The following is a 23,587-nucleotide window of genomic DNA, read 5'->3' as shown; positions in this document are numbered from 1 at the left end:
AATGGGGTGGGGTGGGGAAGACTCTGTCAAAAAAAGAAATTAGTAGTCAAAGAAAAATAATTTGAAATAGTTAAGAATAGTTTTAAAATAATTCGTAAAATTTCTATTTCCATTGCAAAATGACTTTCTGTTATACTTTTGTAACCAAAGACATCACTGAAAAAAAAGATGTTTAACCCACATCAGGTCTGTCCCCAAATATTTCTGAAAGTGCTAACACTTGACAAACTTCAGTCCTCCTTATACTGAATTTATGTAAAATCTCATTTGATTATTGTAAGGATATAGTAATTTATCCTCCATTTGCCCCATGGTCCCAAGCACAGAGGCCGGTGAGAATTATGCCTAGGTTTGCCTGGGGCTTGACTGGGTTTACCCCGCCTTATCTCTAAACATCCCAACCCTCCCCCAAAGCAACAGGCCACGCAGATCTGCCACAATAAAAGGCACCACGCTGCTGCCCTCTCTCTCTCTCTATGTCTCTGTCTGTCTCTCTGTCGCTCTCTCTCCCTCTCTCTCTTTGTTTCTCTGTCCTGCTGCTCTCCCTGCTGCTCCCTCTCTCTCTCTCTCTCTCTCTCTCCCCAGCCCCCTCTGGGGCAGCCACTCTCTCCTTCAGATAATAAAGTCTCTTGCGTGGGCCCATGTCTCCTGAGTCGTTCTGGGTAAGGAGGGTCGCGGTGAGATACCCTTTCAATTGTAGCAGTAGCAACAATTTGCAGAACCTGTCATTATTTTTGCAAATTTGTATATAGTTTTTAAATGTAGCCTTATAGATTCTTTCTTCTCGAAATGTAGCTGAATGCCTTCTTACAGCATAAAAAAATTTTGTGACTTCACAATTCATAGCTATGACATATATTTGGAAATAAATTTCAAAGCATTCTTTTAAAGAGTTAACATTTAATTAATTTTTAGAATATAATAAAAAGGAAAAGTATAAAAATCTCCAAAACCTCCATCATTTTCTTTTCATGACTGTCCTTTGTGACTTTTATCAAGCTAGAAGTGCAGTTTTATACATCATTGTAATTATGATATGCAATTGTGTATCTATACCTCTTATTTAATATTTTTTGTAAAAATTTCCCATATTTCTGCATTTTTATCATTTTAATTATTTTCATAATATTTCACTGATAATACCTGGCTTTTCTTACACTACTTCTTTTACTGACAATTTAGGTAATTTGTAATTTTTTTTTCTGGTAACTTGTAATTTTTAACTATTAAACATTTTGCTCTAAGCATCTTTATACAGCTTTTATTTTATTCTTTGGAATAATTTCCAATGACAGACTCCAGGAATAGAATTACATGTAGTGCCTCTTGATATGTGATATCAGTTTGTTTCCCCAAAGGATCAATGTCCATTTCTAAAACATTTCATCTGTCTCTTGGTTTTTGGCTATCCCCCTGTGGCTTACCAAACAGCAAGCTGCCTTGTGATCTTATTACAATTTACTTCCCACACATATCTCAACTTGCTGAGGTAATCTGTAATATACATCCTTTCTATATTTGTTATCTACTATAATCCATGATTTTAGACCTAGTCACCCTCTTTTACCAGATGAGACTTTAGCAGGCAAGCATGGAATTGAAGTCATTTATGGATGTTGAAAGTGATTTTAGTAACAATACCAGTAGACAGTCCCACAGAAGACTGTTCATTCTCATTGCTTTATAAAACTTTCTTTTGGATTTTGATATCAAATTTATTCCATGTTTTGTTGACCAATTTTCAGATGGACATACTGACCACATTTTTGTCTAATCAGTTCATCATTAAAGACTTCTAGTTTTCAGATCAGTATATAGTGGGGAAAGCCTATAACCACTGGATTTATTTTAGGTTTCACTAATGCATACTTATGTAAAACAAATTATCTTTGGGTTAAACATTTATCCATGGACATTGAAATTACATGTGTTCAAGAATATGAACAGGAATCAGCTTCAGGCAGTTTCTGAATCAGTCCTGAGGATTATAAATACACTTAATCTTTTGAGTTGAGAATTTCCTGGGGCCTAGACATATATTTTCACATGTTTATTCATGTATTCCTTTAATAACTGTTTATTGAACAGCTACTATGAACTTGGCAGATATGATTACTACAAAGGTGAACAGACATACTCCCTTTCCTCATAGAGCTGACAGTGCATTGTGTGTGTATTTACAAATGACGGCCCCAAAAGCTGTAAAATTACACTGTGATACAGACTACAAAGAAAAAGGGTGCTTTCTATGAAAGCAAATAACTAGTCTAAGAAATTGGAGAGAGGTCAGAGATTTTGTGTGAGTAGATGGAGGTTATATATTTCTCAACTATCCACTGTGTCCAGAGGTGGGTAGCATCTGGAGATGCACAATGTGTAAACATCTTTTTAAGGAAGCTTGCTTGTTCAGGTAAGCAGAGAGTAGGAGGTAGCTGTAAGGCAGTATTTCTCAACCTTGGCTATTAATTAGAATTACCTGAGTAGCTTTTAATATTTGTGTAAGGGCTTCTCCTCCAGAGATACTGATTTAATTTGTCTTGGGTGGGGCCCAGATATCAGCATTTTTAAAGCTTCCTAAATGTCACTGAAGTACAGTTAAATTTAAGAAGCACAGCTCTAAGGGTATGTAGGTGATGATGGTGGTGATTAAAATAGCAAGTTTGAAGGCTATGTGGGAATCTAGTACAAGAAAAAAGTTGAGGGCTAAAGAAGGATATGAAGAGGCCTTTTATCTAACCCTTTGTACTCTCCTAGAGTACAGTTGTCATGAAATAATAAAATGGGATCATGGCACCATATTTCACCATTCAATAATGAGGATTGAATCATACATGTAAATATGACCAATTATATGACCAATTACATATTTTGATAATATCTATGAAAGTCTAATTTTCTTAGCAAATGTAAGAATCCAAGTTCATGAATAGTTTTCCATATTCTAAGTTAATATTTTAAAGCAGAGATGGAGAATGTCTTTTCATTATAGTTTCATCTGATTTATAGGCATGTACCAGGATATATTAAAACACTTAGGGTTGTAGTAATGCAATATGGTATCAGAAGTTTTTAATGTCAAACTCTTAAGGACCATATGCTACACCTTGAAAGTAGATTGTTTTCTTTGTAAAATAGGATATGATATTACTTACCAGATAAGATAGAAACCTTTCTTGTTGAAAGTGGGAAATACAACCACTAACAAGAACCATTAACATAATTTACTATGGAAAATAAATTATTGCAGACAAAGTTACAAAAAGTAAACATGTTTCTGTTTGTAAATCTGCACTGAAAACAGTAGGGCTGTATGGGCTATTATGGTTTATAAAACTTTTGAGGCTATTGACCATGGAAGGGGAAAGAGAACAAAATAAACTAGAGAAACTGGAGTTTAAAATAGTATAAGTTCATAGAGGGAGAAATAGAGTGATAGCTAGAAAGGAATAAGTTAACTAGTTTGGAAAGGTTTGACAGCAGGAATTACAAGGATAAACTAGGGAGAGAGGAAAAAGATTGAAAAGACAAAAAATTGAGATTAGACTCTTAGCTACCCTCATCTTTACCATTATATAACTTTACTTATGTCTAGACATCTTCTATATTTTTTTATTGTGGTGAAATTCACATAAAGTCACTTAAAAATGTAAAATTCGGTAGCATTTAGTACATTCACAATGTCATGCACCACCTTTATCTAATTCCAAAACATTTTAATTACCCACCTCAAAAAACTGATATCCAGTAGGGAGTCCACTCCTTCCTCCCCCACCATCCCTAGCCATTGACAATCAGCAGTCAGCTTCCTTTCTCTATGGATTTACCTATTCTGGATATAGTTCATATAAATGGTATTTATACAATATGTGACATTTTGTGTCTGGCTTCTTCCACTTAATGTAGTGTTTTTTTGATATTCATGCATTGTAGCATATATCAGTACTTCATTCGTTTTTTATGGCTGAGTAATCACCCATACATTTTGTTTATTCATTTCTCTGTTGATGGACATTTGTGTTGTCTCCATCTTTTGGTTTTTATGAATAGCACTATGAATATTCATATGCTAGTTTTTGTTTGACCATTTCAATTCTTTTCAATTCAGTTCAAAAGGTTTTCAGTTCTTTCTGGTATATACCTAGGAGTGGATTGCTGAGCCATATGTTAATTTTATGTTTAACTTGATGAAGAACTACCATTTTCCACATAGGTGCACCATTTTATATTTCTACCAGCAACAATGAGGGTTCCACTTTCTATAACACTTGTTATTTTTCCACTCTTTTAATTATAGCCATCCTAGTAGATATGAGTGCTATATCATTGTAGTTTAGATTTGCATTTCTCTAGTTACTAATGATGCTGAATGTCATTTCATATGCTTATTAATAGCTATTATCATATCTTTGGAGAAATGTCTGTTCATGCCCTTTCCCCATTTTTAAATTGTGCTGTCTTTTTAGTTGTTGAGTTGAATGAGTTCTTTATATATTCTGGATACTAGACCCTTATCCGGTATATGATTTGCAGATATTTTCTCTCTTCCAATATTTACTTTTCCAACTATGTTCTGAAAGTGATTTCTTCTTCTGAAAGATCTTGGCAGTAAATGTATTGCTATGTCCTTGCCACTTAGTCATTCCTTAGGACCTTCAAAATGGTCATTATAAAAGACACTTCATGTTTCTTAAACTGGGTGGTAGGTATATGGGGTGTCCATTTTATTTACACTTTTTATTATTATTCATATATAGATATATTCACTTTTGTGTATATACATATATATGACAAAAAATTAAAGGCTTGACAATGCGGCTTCCCCACATTACTACTCCATTCTAGTATTCCTGTCCTTCGCTGACATACCTCTAGAGTGAGTGGTCTGTATTTTATCCACAACTAGTGCTTCTTTTAGCCCTCACAATACAATTTTGTCCATTCTGAAATAATGACACCTTTGAGTCTCTGCCCCACCTCCATCTTTATTTTCTTTTCAGGCGAGGTCACTCATGACTCACCTAGCTGCATTCTGCAGATGACTCTTCATTCTGCGTCTCCAAACCTAAGCCCTAAGTGCTGGAATTATTTCAATAGCCCCTCTCTTGGTCCACTTCCTCTCCGTTCCTTGAGAGAGAATGTAAATCTTTAAAAAGTGCAATGTGGTGAAATGTAGTGCTAGAAAAGAAAGATAACTGGTAGTGTTGTGGAAGATGAAATTGAGAAGAGAGGGTGTAGGCATCAGGCGATGATGCCCTCAATTGTGGCAAAGGCGATGGACAAGAATGTAAAAGCGTGAAGTCCACTGGTGACCAATTAGAGCTGAAAGAGCTTACATTTAACATCCGGTATTCCGCTCCGAATAAATTTAGTATGTCGAGTGAATTTTTGCGAAACGAGCCATACCCGTGCTTCTTTAAGAACTGTCATGCTCGCAGCGGGCCAACCAGCCTCCACCATCCAGATGGCGAATCCCAGATTGGCCGCCGGAGTGTTATGGAGCTGGTCTCTCTAGCTGCCATCTCTATGGTTCGCGGAATCTCCGGGTCCGGGCTTGACCGGTCCGGCGTTTGCGCGTGCGCGAGCCTAGGCGCGTGCCCGCCCTCCCGCAAGTGCCCGAAACCCGGGGTGGGAGGGGTGGGTCTGGGAACGTTGCGGCGGCGGCCGCCGCGGCCCCAGCACCCAGGGCTGTTCCCGGGCCGAGCCTGCGCCGGGGAGTCCCGCCGCCGCCTCGGGCGGCGCTCACCCGGCCCCAGATGGTGGGTCCGGAGGATGCGGGAGCCTGCTCGGGAAGGAATCCCAAGTTACTCCCTATGCCGGTGCCCGAGCCCGTAGGCCAGGACGGGAAGATGATCCGGGCCACGGGCGGCTTTGGCGGAGGCGTCGGCGCTGTGGATCCGCAGGAGGAGGAGGAGGAGGAGGAAGAGGAGGAGGAGGAGGAGACGCCGCCTCAGCAGCTCCTTCGGCATTACCTCGCGGCGGCCGGAGGGCAGCTGGAGCCACGGCTGTACTTCTGTCCGCTCCCCGCCTGCCAGACTCGCGCCCCGCCGCCCTCAGACGCCTGCCCGCCGGACTCTGCTGCCTCCAAGCACCAAAGCGCGGAGGCGGCGGATGCCTGCGCGTCGCGGCACAGCGGCATGACCAACGGGGACTCGGGCTTTCTGCCCGGCCAGGACTGTCACGATTCGGAGGAAGCTCTCGCTCTGGCCCGAGCCGGCGGCCGGGATCCGCGCCACCGCCTCCTCTGCCTGGAGGGGCCTGGCGACGAGGGCGCGGACGGTGCGGGTAGCCCGTCCGACTGGGCCGCGGCACTCGAGGACCCGCTGCGGAGCTGCTGCCTGGTGGCGGCGGACCCCAAAAAGCCAGAAGGCGCGGACAGCGGCTCGGGGGGCAGCTCAGCCAGCGGCGGCAGCAGCAACGACGACTTGGAGCGGCGGGGAGCCGGCGCAGAGGGTCCCGAGGAGGGCGCGTCCCCCGCCGCCTCGGTCGGGAGGACATGCGGGTCCGCGGGCGCGGAGCCTCTGCTCAGCTTCTCCGACGTTCACTTGAACTCTCGGAACACGTTCGAGGTGAGCCGCTGCCAGAGCGCCCGCGACCACCTGCCCCCGGCGGGGCCGCCGGTGCCTTTGCCCGCCGCGGAGCAGGGCCCCGCGGGGACCTCGGCCAGGGCTCGACGGAGCGGCGGCCTCGCCGATTTCTTCGCCAGGTACTGCGCAGGCTGCGCTGGGCTCGGGGCGGGTTCGAGGCCGAGGCTGGGAGCTGGCGGAGAGCGGCTTCGGGGGGCCCTCTGCGCGGCTGCTCTCGCTTACGTCAGGACTTGGCTTTGATTTGTCACCGGGGGAAGAGGAACTGGGTCTGCATTGTGTTGTCTAGAGGAGAAAGTGTGAGCTCCGTGGGGAGCGAATCTTTCTGTTCCCCTGTCGGCTGGAGGCTATACCTGCTATGTATACCTGCTTTCTGTGTATTCAGGTCCTGCCCGCGTGTTAGTGTCTCATCTACAGTTTGCCTCTTCGGGAAAAAAAGACATCTGTCTACGTCCCCAAGTTACTTTGATTGTACTACAAAGATTACTAGCACAATACTGGGCGTGGAGGGGACAAGACGGTGTTTGTGTACGGGTGTGTTTGTGAAAGAGAAAAGGAAGTCATTTCGCAGAGCTGTATGTGTGCTTGGAGTGTAAACCCATATAAGTGGGAATTCTGACATTAGAAGTGGTTGTGTTTCCTGGTGTTTAACCGTTTGTTTCTGTGGCCTTTATTAAAATGCAGTAAGTTTGGTGTTTAGAATTTGATACCAGCCTTTAAAACGAAATTGCTATGGCACTTTATCTAGAAAATCCGTCTTCTCTACTTCTGCTAGGTAGGCCTACACTTTTTTCAGTAACTTTTTAATTCTTTATGGTATCGTATTTGTGATTTGACCTGCTATTCTCGAAATTAAATTATGGTGCTGAACAGTGCAGACTTCAGAATGGGGTATTGATAAGGATAAATTATGCACAGTAATGAAAAAGCAATTTCCCTTGAGTCAGATTTTGATGTGCTTTTTTTTTTAATCTCCCAGCAAATAAAGTGTTCCCCAGTTGTAAAACCTGCCTTTCAAAGTTATCTCGCCTGTGTTTTTGTTTCCTTTTCAGGGAGCTTGACAAAAACCCGAAATGAAGTAAATAAATTAGGCAGTTCAAGTTTTAAAGGATTACAATTAGTGTGCATATTTGTAGGCACTATTTTCTGATCGTAATGAATATTTCTTAATCCTTTTTCCACTTTATCCCTTTTTAATTTTCCTGCTGGTATAAATTTACCAATTAAAGGGGAAATCCTAATTTTGTGATACTCATAGAATGAAATATATAGTAGTAAGATCAGTATTTGTGCCTGTAGTTGCAAAAATATACTTAAAACCTGAGTGGCAAAAATTTAAAAGTTCTCGAGGTGAGTTAATTTTAATATTGGTGACCTTGTGTGGCCTTGAGTATTTATTGGCCATGTTTTAATGTCAGGTATCAGGCAATTTTAGAACTGGAATGGGCTTTGGAGATCACTTATTCAACCAGTATACCCAGAATAATGGCTCTGAGCCACCTACTGGGAATAGAGATGATTTGGACAATGGTCCCTGACTTAAATTAATATAGCTAGTTGACATTCATATAGTCACATTAATCATGTATATCAGATCATTGAAGTCAGGACACAGGTGCCCTGAAGTTAAATTTCTTAATTGAGAAAAGCCTCATTTTTCTTAATTGATATTTGAATGTCAAGATTCTAGGTGTCATTGCTTCCTTTATATATCATTCTTGGGAAAGGGCAGAGTTAGAGGCACAGTTTTTCTCCTAGTCAAAACCTTAATTGGATTCTGAACACCATAAAGACAAACTATGACGTTCATCTCTGAATCTACAATACCTAGTGCTGGTATGAAGAGACCCCCAGTATGGCTACGTTGAATTAGCAACTGTCACGGACTCTCCCTCTTTCCTTTTATGTAGGTAGTGTAATTTTGAACAAATCTTCCATTCCCAGGCAGAAAAATCCCAACCCGACCCTGACCCCCAGGCTCCAGGTGAGGGCTCCCTTAGGGGATACCTTATTGTAGGATGCATTCTTGTAGAGGCAACTCCTACCCCCACTTTATTTTTTGATGAGGAAGCTCACTGTCTAAAGAACATAGTTAGCTGATGTCAGAGCTGGGATTAGAAACCAAGATTCCTGATTTTCAGTACAGGTTTATGTTTCGATCACAACTTCTGTTCACCTGTGGCTCCTTTCTCTTCCACCTAATTATGCTCCATTTTACCCTTCTCCTTTCCACTTCCTTCTCTTTGCCTTAACTGGGCAAAAATCTGTAACAAATACTTTTAAAGATTCATGGGTTTTTTTTTAAACATAAATAGAGGAGAACATTTTACAGCAATAAATTTATTAATCTACAAAGTTATGTTCAATTACAATACATAATTGACGGTGCTTCATTGAGTAGGATAGAAATCATGTAGCTAGAGGTATTTGGCCAGGATGGTACTGCTCTCTTCATCTCCTTCTTTCCCTCCCTTCCAGAGGAGGTATGTTCTAGTTAAGTCCCTGATGGAGGCTTGCCTCAGCTTCTCGTGGGCATCTCTGTGTTTATGGTGACTTGACTATGGATCTCTAGAAGTAGCATTCCCTCAGATTCTTGACCCTTCCCTGTCTATAAGTGTTTCTAAATGCCGGGTGGGTACCACTATCACCAACTTAGCAGTGAGGAGGAGATGAAAACTGAAAAGAAAAACAAAACCAAAAAAAAGTCTTGTTTTTCCAAGTCAGTCTTTGTTTCTCAAGGATCTGTTTATTAGTAAAAATAAAGTAGCTTTAAACCATTTTTATGGGTCCCAAAGGCAAATTCATGTCTTCATACTAGAATGGTTTATTTTTAGGTAGATATATTCCTTATAGATGTATTTTTTTTTAGCCATTTAATACTTTTGAGGCTTGTTCAGATTGCACTGGGGCATATTTACTATTAGAAGCACACAGGTTTCTGTGTCCCCTGTTAATGTTGATAATTTTTATAAAGTCTTCATTATGATTGAAAAAAATTGGTGTCTTTCAAAGGGTATAGCTAAGGTAGGTAAAAAAGTATTGACGATTTGTTTTTCCTTCTATCAGAAAAGGAGACTATAGATTCTGGAACATAAGGATCCGTGTAGCTTTCTCTAATTATTGGCTTTTGAAACTTGATAAATACTGTGGTAAAAAATTATTTTCACAAAGCTCTTTCTAATACAGTTAAGCTAAAAGGCTTTAGTGATATCTTTTCACATCTAGACAGTCTATTCTCCTGATTATGAAAATTGTTAAGTGTATTAAGAATTTTAAATTCCTATAGGTACAGTTTTTCTTAATTTAACGTTCTCAGAAACAACAAAGTCAACCACATGCTTTTTCCACCAAGGATTTACACCAGTTAACAAAATTGTAATTCACCCGACTGAGTCATCATAGACTTCCATCAAATAGGGCTCCCTTTCTTGTTCCACAGTATGTATTTTTCCCAGCCAACTAAAATAAAATCTAGTTTCAAAAAGTTTCTCAAAAAATCCCTTCTTCAACATTTCAATAAAGAAAAGGCAAAATGTCAAACTTGTGATAAATTTTAAGATTTTATACTCCCCAAGTCAAGTATTTCCTTAATATAGTGTGGTATAATTATTTATAAGGAGAATGAAGAAATATCTTGATAGAAATACTACATTTTTGTTATTACTACAGGAGATTATAAAAATAAATGCAAAAATTGTTTCTGTGTCTAATGAAACTCCTTTGGACATTATTTACATATTAATAAAATGTTGAAAAGTATGTGTGATTATTTGCTCTAGAATAAAAGTAAGAGTGTATTAAGATTTTAGAGTGTTGTGAAGCTACCCATTATACTATTAGATTGGGAGCTAGTGGCACAAAGCCTTTTGAATTTTTCCCTTGTCTGGCCCTTTTTCTCCCCCTCAGATCCAGTATTTTCTTAAACCACAAAACAAAATAACACACTGGAAATCCAGCATTGGTTCAAGGACTTCACCTTAGAAATTTGTGGTTTTAAGGTAGACAGAAATGTGATAATCTGAATATAAATCAGGTAGAACGTATTATTTTGTAAGTGCGAAAGCAGCATGAACATTTTAACATTATATCCGAATAACAGAGTAGTTTAACTTTATTTGTTTGGTAGAAATTTCCTGAACTGTTAAAAATGGACATAGAGATTTACTTTTTATTTTTTTGAATAGTTTTTATTTTAGAATAGTTTTAGGTTTATAGAGAAGTTGCAAAGAAAGTAGAGAGTTCTGATATACCCCTCATGCAGTCCCCCTGTTGTCAGTATCACATTACTGTGATATATTTGTCACAACTGATAAATCAGCACTTGTACATTACTATTGATTATACTTCGCACTTTATTTGGCATAGAAATACTGATTTTCTATGCCTATGAAGCTAAAAAAAAATAAGATTTTTGTTTGGGGAGGAGTTATGTCATACTGTAAAATCAACATTCTTTAAAGTAAAAGGAACTTCAAGGATCACTGTATTCACTGTTTCATACCTTACAGAAAATTAACAGTGCTGTTCTCAGAGATCTTCTATTTGGTAGACATAAAAGGTAATAATAATGGTAAGGTAATAATAATGTTATTAATTTAACATTGGAAAGGAGTTAGACAATGGCAATGAGTTGTCCTTCAGGTAGTCCTAGAGAGATGATTTGCAAGGACTTTCAGCTTAGACTGTTTGGAGCAGTATTACATAATTTAACAACCAGTACTATTTGCCTCTAAAAAATATGTGAAAGTATATTTTAATTCTGTATAATTTCATATTTTTCCAAAATTATTTTCATGTGAGTTTCTTTTATAAGCTTTCTTTTTTTGTTCTTGAAATATTCCTAAGACCTAGAAGTGTAGGATTTATTTTTATTTCACAGTTATTTGCTCAGAGTCAGAAAATTAATTAACAGAATCATCAGAACTAGACAAAAAATCCCATTTCTAGGATTTGAAGCTAATGGCTGATTTCTATGAGTTATAAGAAAATTACAAATAAAAACGTAGCTTTTGATATAGTGAGAAATACTGTTGTCTTGAGAGATGAGAAACTTGGCTTTTGTCCTGGGTAGCTGCTTCTTCCATTAAACAATTTTGTGAACCTGGGCAAATCACTAAATTTCTGACTTCAGTTTCCTTATCTGTGAAATTAGGAGATTTAGAGTTCCTTCCAGCTTCAGTGTACAGTGATACTATATTACACGATTGTCTTGCACACACTTGTAGACCTCAGATATTTGCTGACTAAATATTACAAATGTAAACTGAGTTAAACAGGCTGCTTAAAAACACAGGATGTTTTTTCATTAGTAAAATGAGGTTTACAAGAGATAGAAATATCCCCTTGAACTCTAAATTCTGCCTTGAACGTTTTTTCCAGCAAAGGTCTAATACTGTCTCAGAGCAATCCCCAGTGATCTTTGTTTAGTTATCTGTATATACAGACCAGAAGCTCTATTTTTTTTCTTCAGTAAATTCTAAATATTTTTTTCTTATAATTTCTTTGGAATAAGAGAGAATGGGATAATAATAATAATAATAATAATAATGAGAAGAAGAAGAAGAAGAAGAAGAAGAAGAAGAAGAAGAAGAAGTAGAATTTGAGACTAACTTCCAGACCATGAGTTATTCCTCAAAGGTTGCCGATGTTCTACTTTGGCAAGTGTGTGTGTGTTTATATAGCCTAGTGCAGTAGTGTGTAGCCTTTGTTATACTTCAAAACCACCTAGTAGCACATTTTTAAAAACTAGATTCTCCAGAATACAGAAGCCCTACTAGTTGGATTCAGGGCACTTGCGTTTGGCAAGTGTCTTCTGCACACTATAGGGTAGTGTAATAGTTAAAAAAGCAGTTTCTGGAGTTAGGCTGCTTGGACTTCAATTGGCCTACTAAATGCATAATTCTGGGCAAGTTACTTGACCACTCTGGACTTTAGGCAACTCATCCATAAAATGGGGATAATAGTGAAATCCACCTGTGGCGTGGGGATTACATGAGATAATATTTTAAGTGCCTGTTTTATGTGGTAGATGGTGAGGATTCAAATATTACTCAAATTGCAGCAAGACCACCACAAGCCACATCACTGAAATCTGCCTGTTTAAAGAAGAGACTGGAATAAATTTTTTGTGTACTACATGAAAAACATTACACAATTTGTGTAGTAGATTTTTAGATTTAATTTGTGTTTGGGATTGGATGGGTATTAAATGGACTCTGATGGTAATATGGTAATATGAAACCTCCGGAAGTATTCAGGCTTTGATGAAAAAATAAATTGGAGAAGAAACTAAAAGGAGGGACTGTTGAGAAATATTACATTATTTGTATCTTCTATTGTTTTAAGGAACTTTTATAGACAGGCAAAGCCAATTTTTTAGTTTAAGTTCATGAAACATTTAATTTGGCTCACTCATGTAGATTTCATACTTAGTATGTTGTGGTCAGAAAGCTTTGGGGAAGAGTGGAAACATTTGGAAGTTTTGAGGTGATACATCTGTTACCCATTTCTAAATGTATTCAGAAAGGGAAAGCCATTTCTTTTTGAGGCTGCTTATTTCTTACTAGGAGCTCTGTTGCCTATACTGGGTTGTCCCCAGATAATTCTGGTTGATAGTTAGTTGCTTGGACCAACTACAGTAATTCTTAAACTTTAGTGTTTAAAATTACCTGAAGGGAGAGGGTTGTTAATGCAAATTACTTGAGGACCCCCTTTGATTCAGTAGTTCTTGGGTAGGGGTTAGCTGGAATCCAAATATTTAACAAGGACCCCCTACTGATTCTGATGCAGGTGGTTCCCAGACTACACTGAAATAATTGCTAATAGGCAGGTCTCCTCAGGTAATAACTTAAAGAAGGTAGAACATGTACTTATAGCTCACATTGCTTTATTAATTTAAAATTGGTTCATATTTGGATACTATGTAATTGATGAGTATAAATAGAGATATAATAAGAATAAATATAAATACAGAAGTATTTTGCTGAATTCATTATCTCTGTCTTATTAAATCTTAGCTTCCTTTTTATTATTAGGGCGGGTCTTTTAACTTAAATTTTGTGCTGTTTAAATAGCCATCCTTGCCTGTTCTGTGAAAAGCTTTTATTTGAAAAAACTCGGGTCTTTTCAGTGTGGGGTCATAACTTTATTTCTCCTTATTTTTGGCCTTTCAAAAATGGTGTTTATTTTTTTTCCTTGTGCTGCTAGTTGTAATTCTTTTCCATTCCTTTAAGAAAAAAATCCTGCACATTGCACATGACTTATTCCCCTCCAGAATTTGATGTTTCAGCCTTTCTTGCATTTTCCTATTTCTGTGGCCAAAAGCAGAGAGGAAAACCCATGTGACTGTCTGGTTTTCAGCAGGCTCTTTCCTGCGATTAAGAGAAGTTTACCTAAGGAAACCAAGCTAAAAGTTATATTCCTATTTAGAGCTAAGTTTGAGGGTGAACTTGGTTATGTAATTTACCTTTGAATTTGGCTTTTCTATTTCTTTTTTTAATTTGAATTTTACTTTAGGAAACTTCTTGGTTAAAAAAATTTCCATCTGTTTATCTCTAACCCCATGCAGATAAAAACGTTTTAAGTTTGGAACTAAACATGATAGTTTTGAAATCAAATTATGTGCTATTTTCTCGTATTTGCCCAAATATTGTAATGTACAACTACCCATCATACACTAGGCATTATTTAGAATTTCCATATTTGGTTTTCATATTGTTTGTAGTCATCTTCTAGTCAAGTAGGGGACATACTTTTTTCTTGTAGTCCAAGGAGAAAGTTATTCAGACCACAACAGTTTAATTTGTGTTGTTGTTGTTAGAAAAACATAAAATGTTCCTATTATCTGCTTTGAAGAGCAGGACAGGGAGTATAAAATACAACTAAAGATAAATACTTTATTTCCATACTATTCCAGTTAAGGCAGTAAGAAAGAAGATAAAGAAAACAGAGGATGTGGAGTTAATGGTTAGCGAGAGATAGGAGGGGCTGTTAGAGAATAGGTCTGAAGAGGTTTGTACAGAGAAAAATTGCTGAGAAGTATAAATATTAATTGGAGGCTAGCTCTGTACTTTGGCCTGTGGGCCTCAGAGTATTACTACAGATTATCTTCATGTTTATTTTTCTACTCTGCTTACCTCAATGCCTTTGTGGAGATTTCTGTTAACTTCTTTCCTTAAAGATTTGCCTTTATGCCTCGCCTTTTAACTTCCCTGATGTCCCCAACCCGTCATGGCCTCTTGACAGGCCCTGTCTTGCAACTGAAATATTTTTTAATGACAGTTTGTATATGTAAGGTTTATTTTAGGCTTTAAAGGTTGTTAGAATGATAGATTCAGGTATTGAAAAGCAGTTTTATACAACGTATTACTACTTGAGTTACAGTGCTAAAAGGGAAATTTCTCCTATAGCACCATGGTAAATCTAGCAAAAAGAATTGAAAATCTCCCTCACCCATGGGGAGCAAATGAATAGCTCATTAATAGGAAGATACATTGTGTAGAAATTTAAGTTCCAAAAGTAAGTTAATAAAAGTTTTACCCATCACCCCACCTCTGTTGGATTGACTTTTTAACTTCACTGATACTACCTAGAATTAAAGAGATTGGTAATGCTTGGGGATGTTTAGAAAACAAAGGATTTGTTGTGATCCAGAATTGGGTATTGAGCACTAAAATTTGTTACCCAGACGACTAAAACTTTTGATAATTACTTTATAGGTAACCAGCACAATAATTGAACACATAACCAGACAATGATACTCATCTTTGTGATACACTCCCAGAAGCACATTATCACTGTCATGAAGACTTAGGACAGTGATTAACTTTCAAAATTGGGCATACAAATAAAATAACAGAATTATACCACATGAAGGAAGAATTTCAAGAGATAGTCACTATAAAGTTTTCTTGAGTAAAATAATTGTCTATATATTTTAATAAGATCATTTTGCTCTTCTTATGAAACCACCAAAATGTAATCTTTTGATTTACTTGTCAATTTAATGGAGACATCATAGCACTGTGTAGGAAAAAAAAGACAATTACCTTAATTAGGAGAGGAATTTCAACTAGGCTACTGGAAGATAGGTTCTGTCATGGATACTATCAATTTAGGAAGTAATTCCATATCAGACATGAGCAAAATCTCAACAAAACAAAGTAACAACCATAAAAGTAACAACAGTTTACCTCTGTATTCTTAGAGTTTAGACACCTGATAGATGTTGTTTGGCTTCTGCTTGAATTCTTTCACAAACTAGTTGTATATCTTCTTCAGAGAAATGGTTGTTCAAGTCCTTTGTCAGTTTCCTCAAAGAAGCTTATTGAGGGTAAAAATTGTTAGGAGGTTCTTTATGTGGAAGCACAGTGTGTCTTTGTAATGTTTCTGGTCCTCATTTGCCCTTTGGAGCCACAAAGAACTATCAATTCTTTTACATAATCATCCTTCACAAGTGTAAAGATTGCTACTGAACCTTTCTTTGTTTGCGGACCCTTACAGCGAAGCATATACAGTTCTTATGAGTTATTTTGCAGTTTCTTACCATTCATTCAGCAAATGCTGTTGAGCCCTAATATGTATATGAGGCACTAAGGAAATTAGATAAATGGACTCTTTTGGGGAAGAGACCTATAACTCAGCACTTACAGTATTACCTGATTACTATTACAAAAGAATATATACAAGGATGAATCACTAGCACGGAAGGAGTGATGAAGGCAGTTTGGTAGGAAGTTAGGGACCTCTGCACAGTAGGGGAACATGAATGCCTGGTCTTTCACTAATAAAGAGGATTGAAATGAGGCTGAGGAGACTGCAGGTACACAACAGCATATGCAGAATTTATACATGAAATAGCACAGCACTACTGTCTTTAGGGCAGGTGAGGCAGATTGGCAAAAACTGAAGCAAAAAGGTTGGGAATAAATTATGAAGAAGTGTGTATGACAGAGCTAAGTAATTTGAACTGATGTCATGAAGGTGATAGCTCATAGGACTTTTGACTGGTTTTTAAAACAAGGGCACATCTTAGAGTTGCGTTTTAGAAAAGTGACTCTTGTAGCAGTTTGGCAGATGATTTGGGACTTGTGAAACTGGAGCTTGGATATACTTGGGTAGTTTATGGGTGCTTGTCAGTCTCTTTATTAAAATGAGATATCCAGATAATTGATGTAAATAATATTAAATTAAATGCCTGTTGGAAGGGATAGCTAACAAATTGAGTTACATGTGCTTATACTACTAGCCTTTTTTGTGAGGCTTTAATGAATATGAACTTTTAATCTGATTTTCTTTTGAGGAAAGTGGGAAGTATGAAATGGAGAGTCATGTGAAAAATTACATCTACCATGTTTAAGGATTTAATGAGGAGGAAGAGAGCCAGAACAACTGTTAGGCTAGTTGTTTTGCTGTTGTGAATCAGAAAAGAAACAACTTGAGGGAAAACCCTAAGAATGTAAGGTGTTGTAACATCAAGTCTGTTTATCCAATGCCTAAGTTCTATACATGGCTTCATAAAAGTGGATGGTAACAGTATACTCACCAACCATTTTTGAGGACTGAATGAAGTAAAAACAAAGTATTAAGACTTTCATAATTCTTTGTATGTGTCTGTGTCTCTTCTAGTAAGATGCAAATACCCTGGAGATAGGAAAACATGTATTTTTTCCTTTTTGTCTCTGCTTAAAGATATAGAGCCTTGTATATAATGGGAACACAAAGATTTATTGGATTAAACATTTTTTTAAGGTATCAGAATTTAACATAGGCAAATGATAGAAACCTTTGAAATGGTCACTCTGGGAAGCTTTCCACTTGTTACTTTAATGGTTTCATTTTTCAAACTATGTTTGGTACTTGTCTTTAGGAGATGATTCTGTGGGAGAGAAATCAGTTGGGCCAATGTAAAATAGAATTGAAGATGATTCTGTAACATCTTTCTATGTTGATAGATATTAACCACACTAGAGGGGGTGAGGATTTAATAATATGGGTAACTGTTCAACCACTGTGTTGTACAATTTAAAACCAATATCAACAATACTTCAGTTAAAAAACTCATGCTTTTCATCATATGTCAATTAAAACATACGTGTGTTTGCAAAAAAAAAAAGAGATAGGATTGAAGAATTGAACTTTGGAGGGGAGTCATAGCTGAGATACGTTAGGAAGCCAAATAAGCAAGTACAGTTGTATATTAATATTAATAAGTGCTCTTAATATCCTAGATAAAATAGATTGCTCCCCAGGCAAATACTTAGACATTGTATGTAAATAGTTGAGGTGGTACAAACAAGCATAAATGATTTCACCTCTGGTGCTCTTTTGAAGGATTAATTAAAGTTAAAGACTTGGGGTCTGCCACTGTATCAATTTAATTTTTGGTGAAGCCTAAACTCTTTTGTTACCAGTGTGTTTGCAAAACAGTCCATATTTAAAGGACTAACTTCTATATAGATTATGGTCCCATCCTATAATGTACATCTATAACTCAACAATGTTAGTAGTGTAAAAGAAGTGTTGAACTTTGCATTACAAATACTGTCTTCATGTTGTTGCAGATTTTGAAGTATCTTTTTATACTTTTCTCACTTGTGAAGTAAATGTTTTCTTTATAGCTTTCCTAATTAGCAAAACAAATTACTCAATTTAGGAAGACCTAGATCTGTCTAACTTTTTCTTGCACTTGTATTTTGATCTTTTATTGATAGCAAACACATACATCTTTTATCATTTTTTATTCTTATGAATCCACACTAAATGACATTTGTTTATCATCACCAAACCTTTCAATAATTCTAAATATTAAAACCTGCACTTTAGATTTGATAAAACTTAAAAACAGTTCATGGAGGATAAACAGCTTTGGGTTTGAAGTCATTTTTGTATTTTGTTTCAAAAGTTCCACCCAGCAGAATTTAGTTTTCTACTTAACATTTAATATCAGAACCAGAAATAGAAAGTGAATTTCCTTGAAACAGTTCTTTTTTTACAAAAATGTGTGGTTTAGACATGACTTTTCTTAGGCATACTTCTGCTGAAAGATACAAGTTTATGCTGTTAATTAACTGGTAACCATGTTTAAAAAACTGATAATTGGAAATTCAGTTTTAGAAATATTTTTTAAAAATTTTACTATGGTAAAATACATATAACATAGAATTTACCATTCGTGACATTTCATTGATCCACAGTGTTGTATAGTTACTACCACTCTCTAGTTCTAAAACATTTCACCATTCCAAAAGGAAACGCCATACCCATTACCTGTCACTCCTTTCCCTCTCTGCCCAAGCTCCAGGCAATCACTAATATATCTTTTGTGTATGTATTTGCTTATTCTGGATATTTCATATAAATGAAGTCATATGGTATGTGGCCTTTTGTGTCTTTCTCCCTTCATTTAGCATAATGTTTTCAAGATTTTCTAAGTTATAACATATCTGTTCTTCATTACTTTTGGCTGAATGGTATTTCATTATATGGATATATAAAACCACATTTTGTTTTTCCACTTACCTGTTGATGGACATTTAGGTTGTTTCACCTTTTGGTTATGATTAGTGCTGTTGTGAACATTCAGTACAGATTTTTGTTTGAACACCTTTTCAGTTCTTTTGTTATCATGCCTGTGAATGGAATTGTTGGGTCATGTGATAATATTTAACTTATTGAGGAATACCCAACTATTTCCCATAGCAGCTGTACCATTTTACATTCCCTCCAGCAATGTAAAAGGATTCTGGTTTCTCCACATCCTCTCCAACGCTTCTCATTTTCCTTTTTTTTTTTTTTTGAAGTTAGAGCCATCCTAGTGGGTGTGGAGTAGTATTTCATTGTGGTTTTGACTTGAATTTTCCTAATGACTAATGATGTTGAGCATCTTTTAATACACTTGTTGGCCAGTTGTATATCTTCTTCAGAGAAATGGTTGTTCAAGTCCTTTGTCCGTTTTAGTTGAGCTTTTTGTGTTTTCATTGTTGAGTTATGTGAACTCTATATATATGCAGAATACTAGACCCTTATCAGATATATGATTTGGAAATATTTTCTCCTATTCTATGGCTTGTCTTTATACTTTTTCAGTAGTATCATTTGATGTGTAAAAGTAGAAACCTTTTTAAATTTGATGTATACTGTTCTAAGTATATGTAACCAACTTAATTTGTACTTTAATAGAGAAAATCAAAGGTGTATGTAGCTATCTAAAGCATGGAGGCAGAAATGTACAGAATCTGTGAAAAAAGAGTATAGGGTTTGGCTGATATATTAGGGTTCATATAGTTTTAAGGAACAGAAGCCCACTTAAACTACCTTGATTGAAGGAGGGTTATCGTAGGTATGTAATAGACTTCTTGTGGGCATTTTAAAGATAGAAAATAGGATACCTGGGCTACAGAGTAGCTGGAACTATGGTTTCTCTGCTTTTCAAGAGGAGCTTGGTTTTTTTCATGTATTTTCTGCCTGCTGGTTGTTTAGTGCTTGCTTTCCACTTGCAAAAAAAGCCCTATATAATTGTCCCAACTCTACATGATTTAGCAGTTCAAGCATCTTAGATCCTTTGATGGTCTCAGTCTCTTAAGTCTCCTATTTAAAAACCCCAAGGTGAATTTAGGTAGCCTACAGGTGAATTTGTCTCTGTTTTATCAGCAGTCTAATCTAATCAGCACTGACTGAGAAGCAAGATCATAAGACAAAATGGCCACTTTGGGCTATTACTTCAGTAGAGGTTGGGGCAAAGGCACTGTCAAAGAAGTAGGAGTGAGTTGCAGGTATTTTTCTTAGTTGTAGAAAGAGTAGTAGGAAATAATGTCGGAAGATCATTTGGATCCAAATTATGAAAAGCCTTTAATACTAGGATAAAGAATTAAGACTTTTCCATAGATATTAGGGAGTGTTGAGGGTTTGAGGGCAAGGAATGAAGCTTTATTCTTTCCTGCTTGTACTTTTGTAGTTATTTCTAGCCAAATGAGTTACATGTGATTCTTCTCTCTAATTTCTGTTTGGCTGAATCCTCCTTTGTTCATTCAGCAAGCATATTTGAACTCCAAGTATATTCCAGGAAAAGAAGGAGCTAGAGTAAGGGCCTTCTGATAAAGCCAGTGATGATCACGTGGCAAACATAAATTGAAATGGTATAATGTGATTCTAGCAGGGACCATGAGATGGGGGAAGCAAGATTTACTCCTCTGGCACTGAATCTGGCTTTTAAGTCCATCTTCAGAGTCATTTCAGTGCTTTACACAGGCTAGGGGAGAGGGTGATTACAAAGAGGTAACATGATGGAGTTGTTTGGAGCGAAGGAACTGTTCTATACCTCAGTTGTGATGGTAGTTACACATCAATACATGGAGTAAAATATGTAGAATTGTACAACCCCCCGCAAAAAATACCAGCCAATTTTTATTCTGTTAGTTTTAAAAAAAATCAAATATTTACTGTTTTAAATACCTTTATATGCAGGGCATTGTGAACATTACACAAATCCTATTCTCAGTGCATTTATAGTTTAAAAGCATTCAGATCAATATATAAGGTAGAAAGTGAAAAAAGTATCAGAAGAGAAGGATTCATCAAAGAAATGGCTTATGGAGGGGAAAGGTTCATAGAAATAATGGCTCACCAGACTGTATCTACTCCTTCATAAGACTGATGCTTACAGACTGCATGCTTGTGTGTCCCTAGTACTGCTCCCTACCCCAGATTCATATGTTGAAACCTAATCCCCAGTGTGATAGTATTTGGGGGTGGAGCTTTGGGAAGGTGTTTGGGTCATGAGGGTGCAGCCCTTATAAATGGGATTAATGCCCTTATAAAAGAGGTTCCAGAGAACTCTCTCACCTCTTCCCCACTTCTGCCATGTGAGGGCACAGCATAAGACAGAGGTCTTTGAACAGGAAGAAGGCTCTCACAAGACCCTGAACCTGCCAGTGCTTTGATTGAACTTTCCAGCCTCCAGAAATGTGGGAAATAAGTTTCTGTTTTTTATAAGCCACCAGGTCTATGGTATTTTGCTATAGCAGCCTGAATGGACTAAGAGAGCTAAGGACAGAAGTGATTTTTTTTTCTCTATAGCCCCCCAAATTAGCCAACTTTCATTCATGTATGCCAGCACATCCCTAGGAATACAGTAATCACAGAGCTCACAGTCTAATGCAGTGGTAACATCATAGAGCTCATAATCTGATGTAGAAGATAACAGTGAACTGTTCAAAATTGTTTTGGCTTTTCTACTTCCTTTACCTTTTCCATATCTGTTTGGAAATAGCTTGTATCTATACATAATCCTTATTAATTAACTTAGGGAGAATTGACATCTCTGTGTTGAATCATCGATTCCTTAAATACATTGTCTTTCCATTTATTTTGGTCTTCTCTTATTTCATTCCTCAGTGTTTTATAGTTTCCAACATATCCATCCTGTTCATGTTTCATTAGGTTTATATCTAAACATTTACTATTTTGGGGACTATTGTAAGTGATGTATTTAAATTTTTTTAAATTTCTAATTATCCATTAGAAGTATATAGAAATATGATTGATTTTTATTTGTCTTATATTCTGTAACCCTGCTTACTGTATTTATTAGTTGTAGGAGATTTTTTGTGGATTCCATGGGATTCTTTATATATACAGTACTCTGTACAAATAGGGAAATTTTAATTTTTTTCCTTCCCAATCTTTATTAGCTTATTGCACTGGTGAGGAATTTTGGTATGGTTTTGACTGGGAATGAGAACAGACATCCTTATTAACTTGTTCTAATCTCCAAAACATTTGATCTTTCATGGTTAAGTATCATGTTAGTTGTATGGATTTTTTTGTAGCTGCCCTTAACTAGGCTTAGGAACTTCCATTTTATTGATCATTTTTTATGTGTTTGTTAATCAAGAATGGACTTAGGATATTGTCAAATGTGGCATCAGTTGATAGGATCATATGATTTTTCTTCTTTACACTATTCATATGGCCTATTACACTGGTTGATTTTCAAGTAATGAATGGGTCTTGCATTTTGGGAATAAATCCCACTTGGTCTTACAGTTTTTATTTTTACATTTTGTCACTTCTGATTTTTTTTTTCCACCAAAACAAAACAGCTTTATTGAGATGTAATTCACATACCATACCAGTTCACATCCATTTAAAGTGTATGATTTAATGGTTTTTTGTATATTCACAGGGTTGTACAATTGTACAGCATTTTTATCACCTGAAAAAGAAGCCTTATACCCATTAGTAGTAATATTAAGATAGTTCTGGGAGGGGGCAAAAGATAGAGTAGGAAGGCAATGTGGAAACCTCTTCCCACACACACACCAAGGAAGCAACTACAGTAAATAGAACTAAGCCTAAAAACCACCTGAGGACTGCAGAACAGACCACATATACCTGGTGAAGAAGAGAAAACCACACACAGAAAGGTAAAGTGACAGAGCTGTGATATAGTGGGACCCAAGCTCTTCCCCCACCCCACCCCACCGGCTGGAGGAAGAGGATGGAGCAGGGAAGGGATAGGCACTTGGGAGCTCTGCTCACCTGGCCCTGGAGAACTGGGAGAACTGCTCTGGTGATTAGTAGGCCTGGACACCAGGACAGTTGGAACACTCTGGGAGGCTGACTCCAGCCGCTTATGATGGAGGACAGGTATGCTTCACTGGTCTGAGATCCAGAACAAAGGCAGATGTTTGAAAGATTTGGCAGTAGCGGGAGGAGTGCCACAGGGACAAGGGTTGGACAGAGCTCTCTCCATAGGAGAAGGGGCACTTGCATGATACCTCCTCAGCCCTCCCACAACCCAGAAGGTCAGGCACTCTTGGGAGCCCCAAACAGTCCATTCCCCTCACTGGTGGCTCATCCCTTAGGCACTTCCCTGTGCATTGTAAGTTCACCAGCCCACTTTGACCAGCAGTGTCAGAATTTATTGCCTGGCAGGCAGAGGTAGGCTTTCCCAGATTTCTTGGCCCTGTCTCAGCCCAATTAGAGAGGCGCCTGCAGGAGGAGCC

The 23,587-nt window shown here is 37.5% G+C and overlaps 1 protein-coding gene across 7 annotated transcripts in view; it reads left to right on the top strand.

Annotated features, from left to right (window-relative positions):
* Positions 1-3,346: 3,346 nt before the first annotated feature.
* Positions 3,347-23,587, top strand: part of TBC1D12 (TBC1 domain family member 12) — a 141,457-nt gene continuing 121,216 nt past the window's right edge. The window contains exon 1 of one of the 7 annotated variants that reach the window (XM_073240655.1): positions 3,347-6,703. In XM_073240655.1, the coding sequence (XP_073096756.1) occupies positions 5,754-6,703 (950 nt within the window). In that variant the 5' untranslated portion in view covers positions 3,347-5,753. The remainder of the gene's footprint in view (positions 6,704-23,587) is intronic. The other 6 variants (XM_037015737.2, XM_037015736.2, XM_037015738.2 and 3 more) reach the window with 6 other exon arrangements.

This window comes from Manis javanica, chromosome 7 (genome assembly GCF_040802235.1).
Source record: "Manis javanica isolate MJ-LG chromosome 7, MJ_LKY, whole genome shotgun sequence".
NCBI lineage: Eukaryota > Metazoa > Chordata > Mammalia > Pholidota > Manidae > Manis > Manis javanica.
Note: the sequence above shows the minus strand (reverse complement) of the source record. Positions and strands in the feature narration are given on the sequence as shown.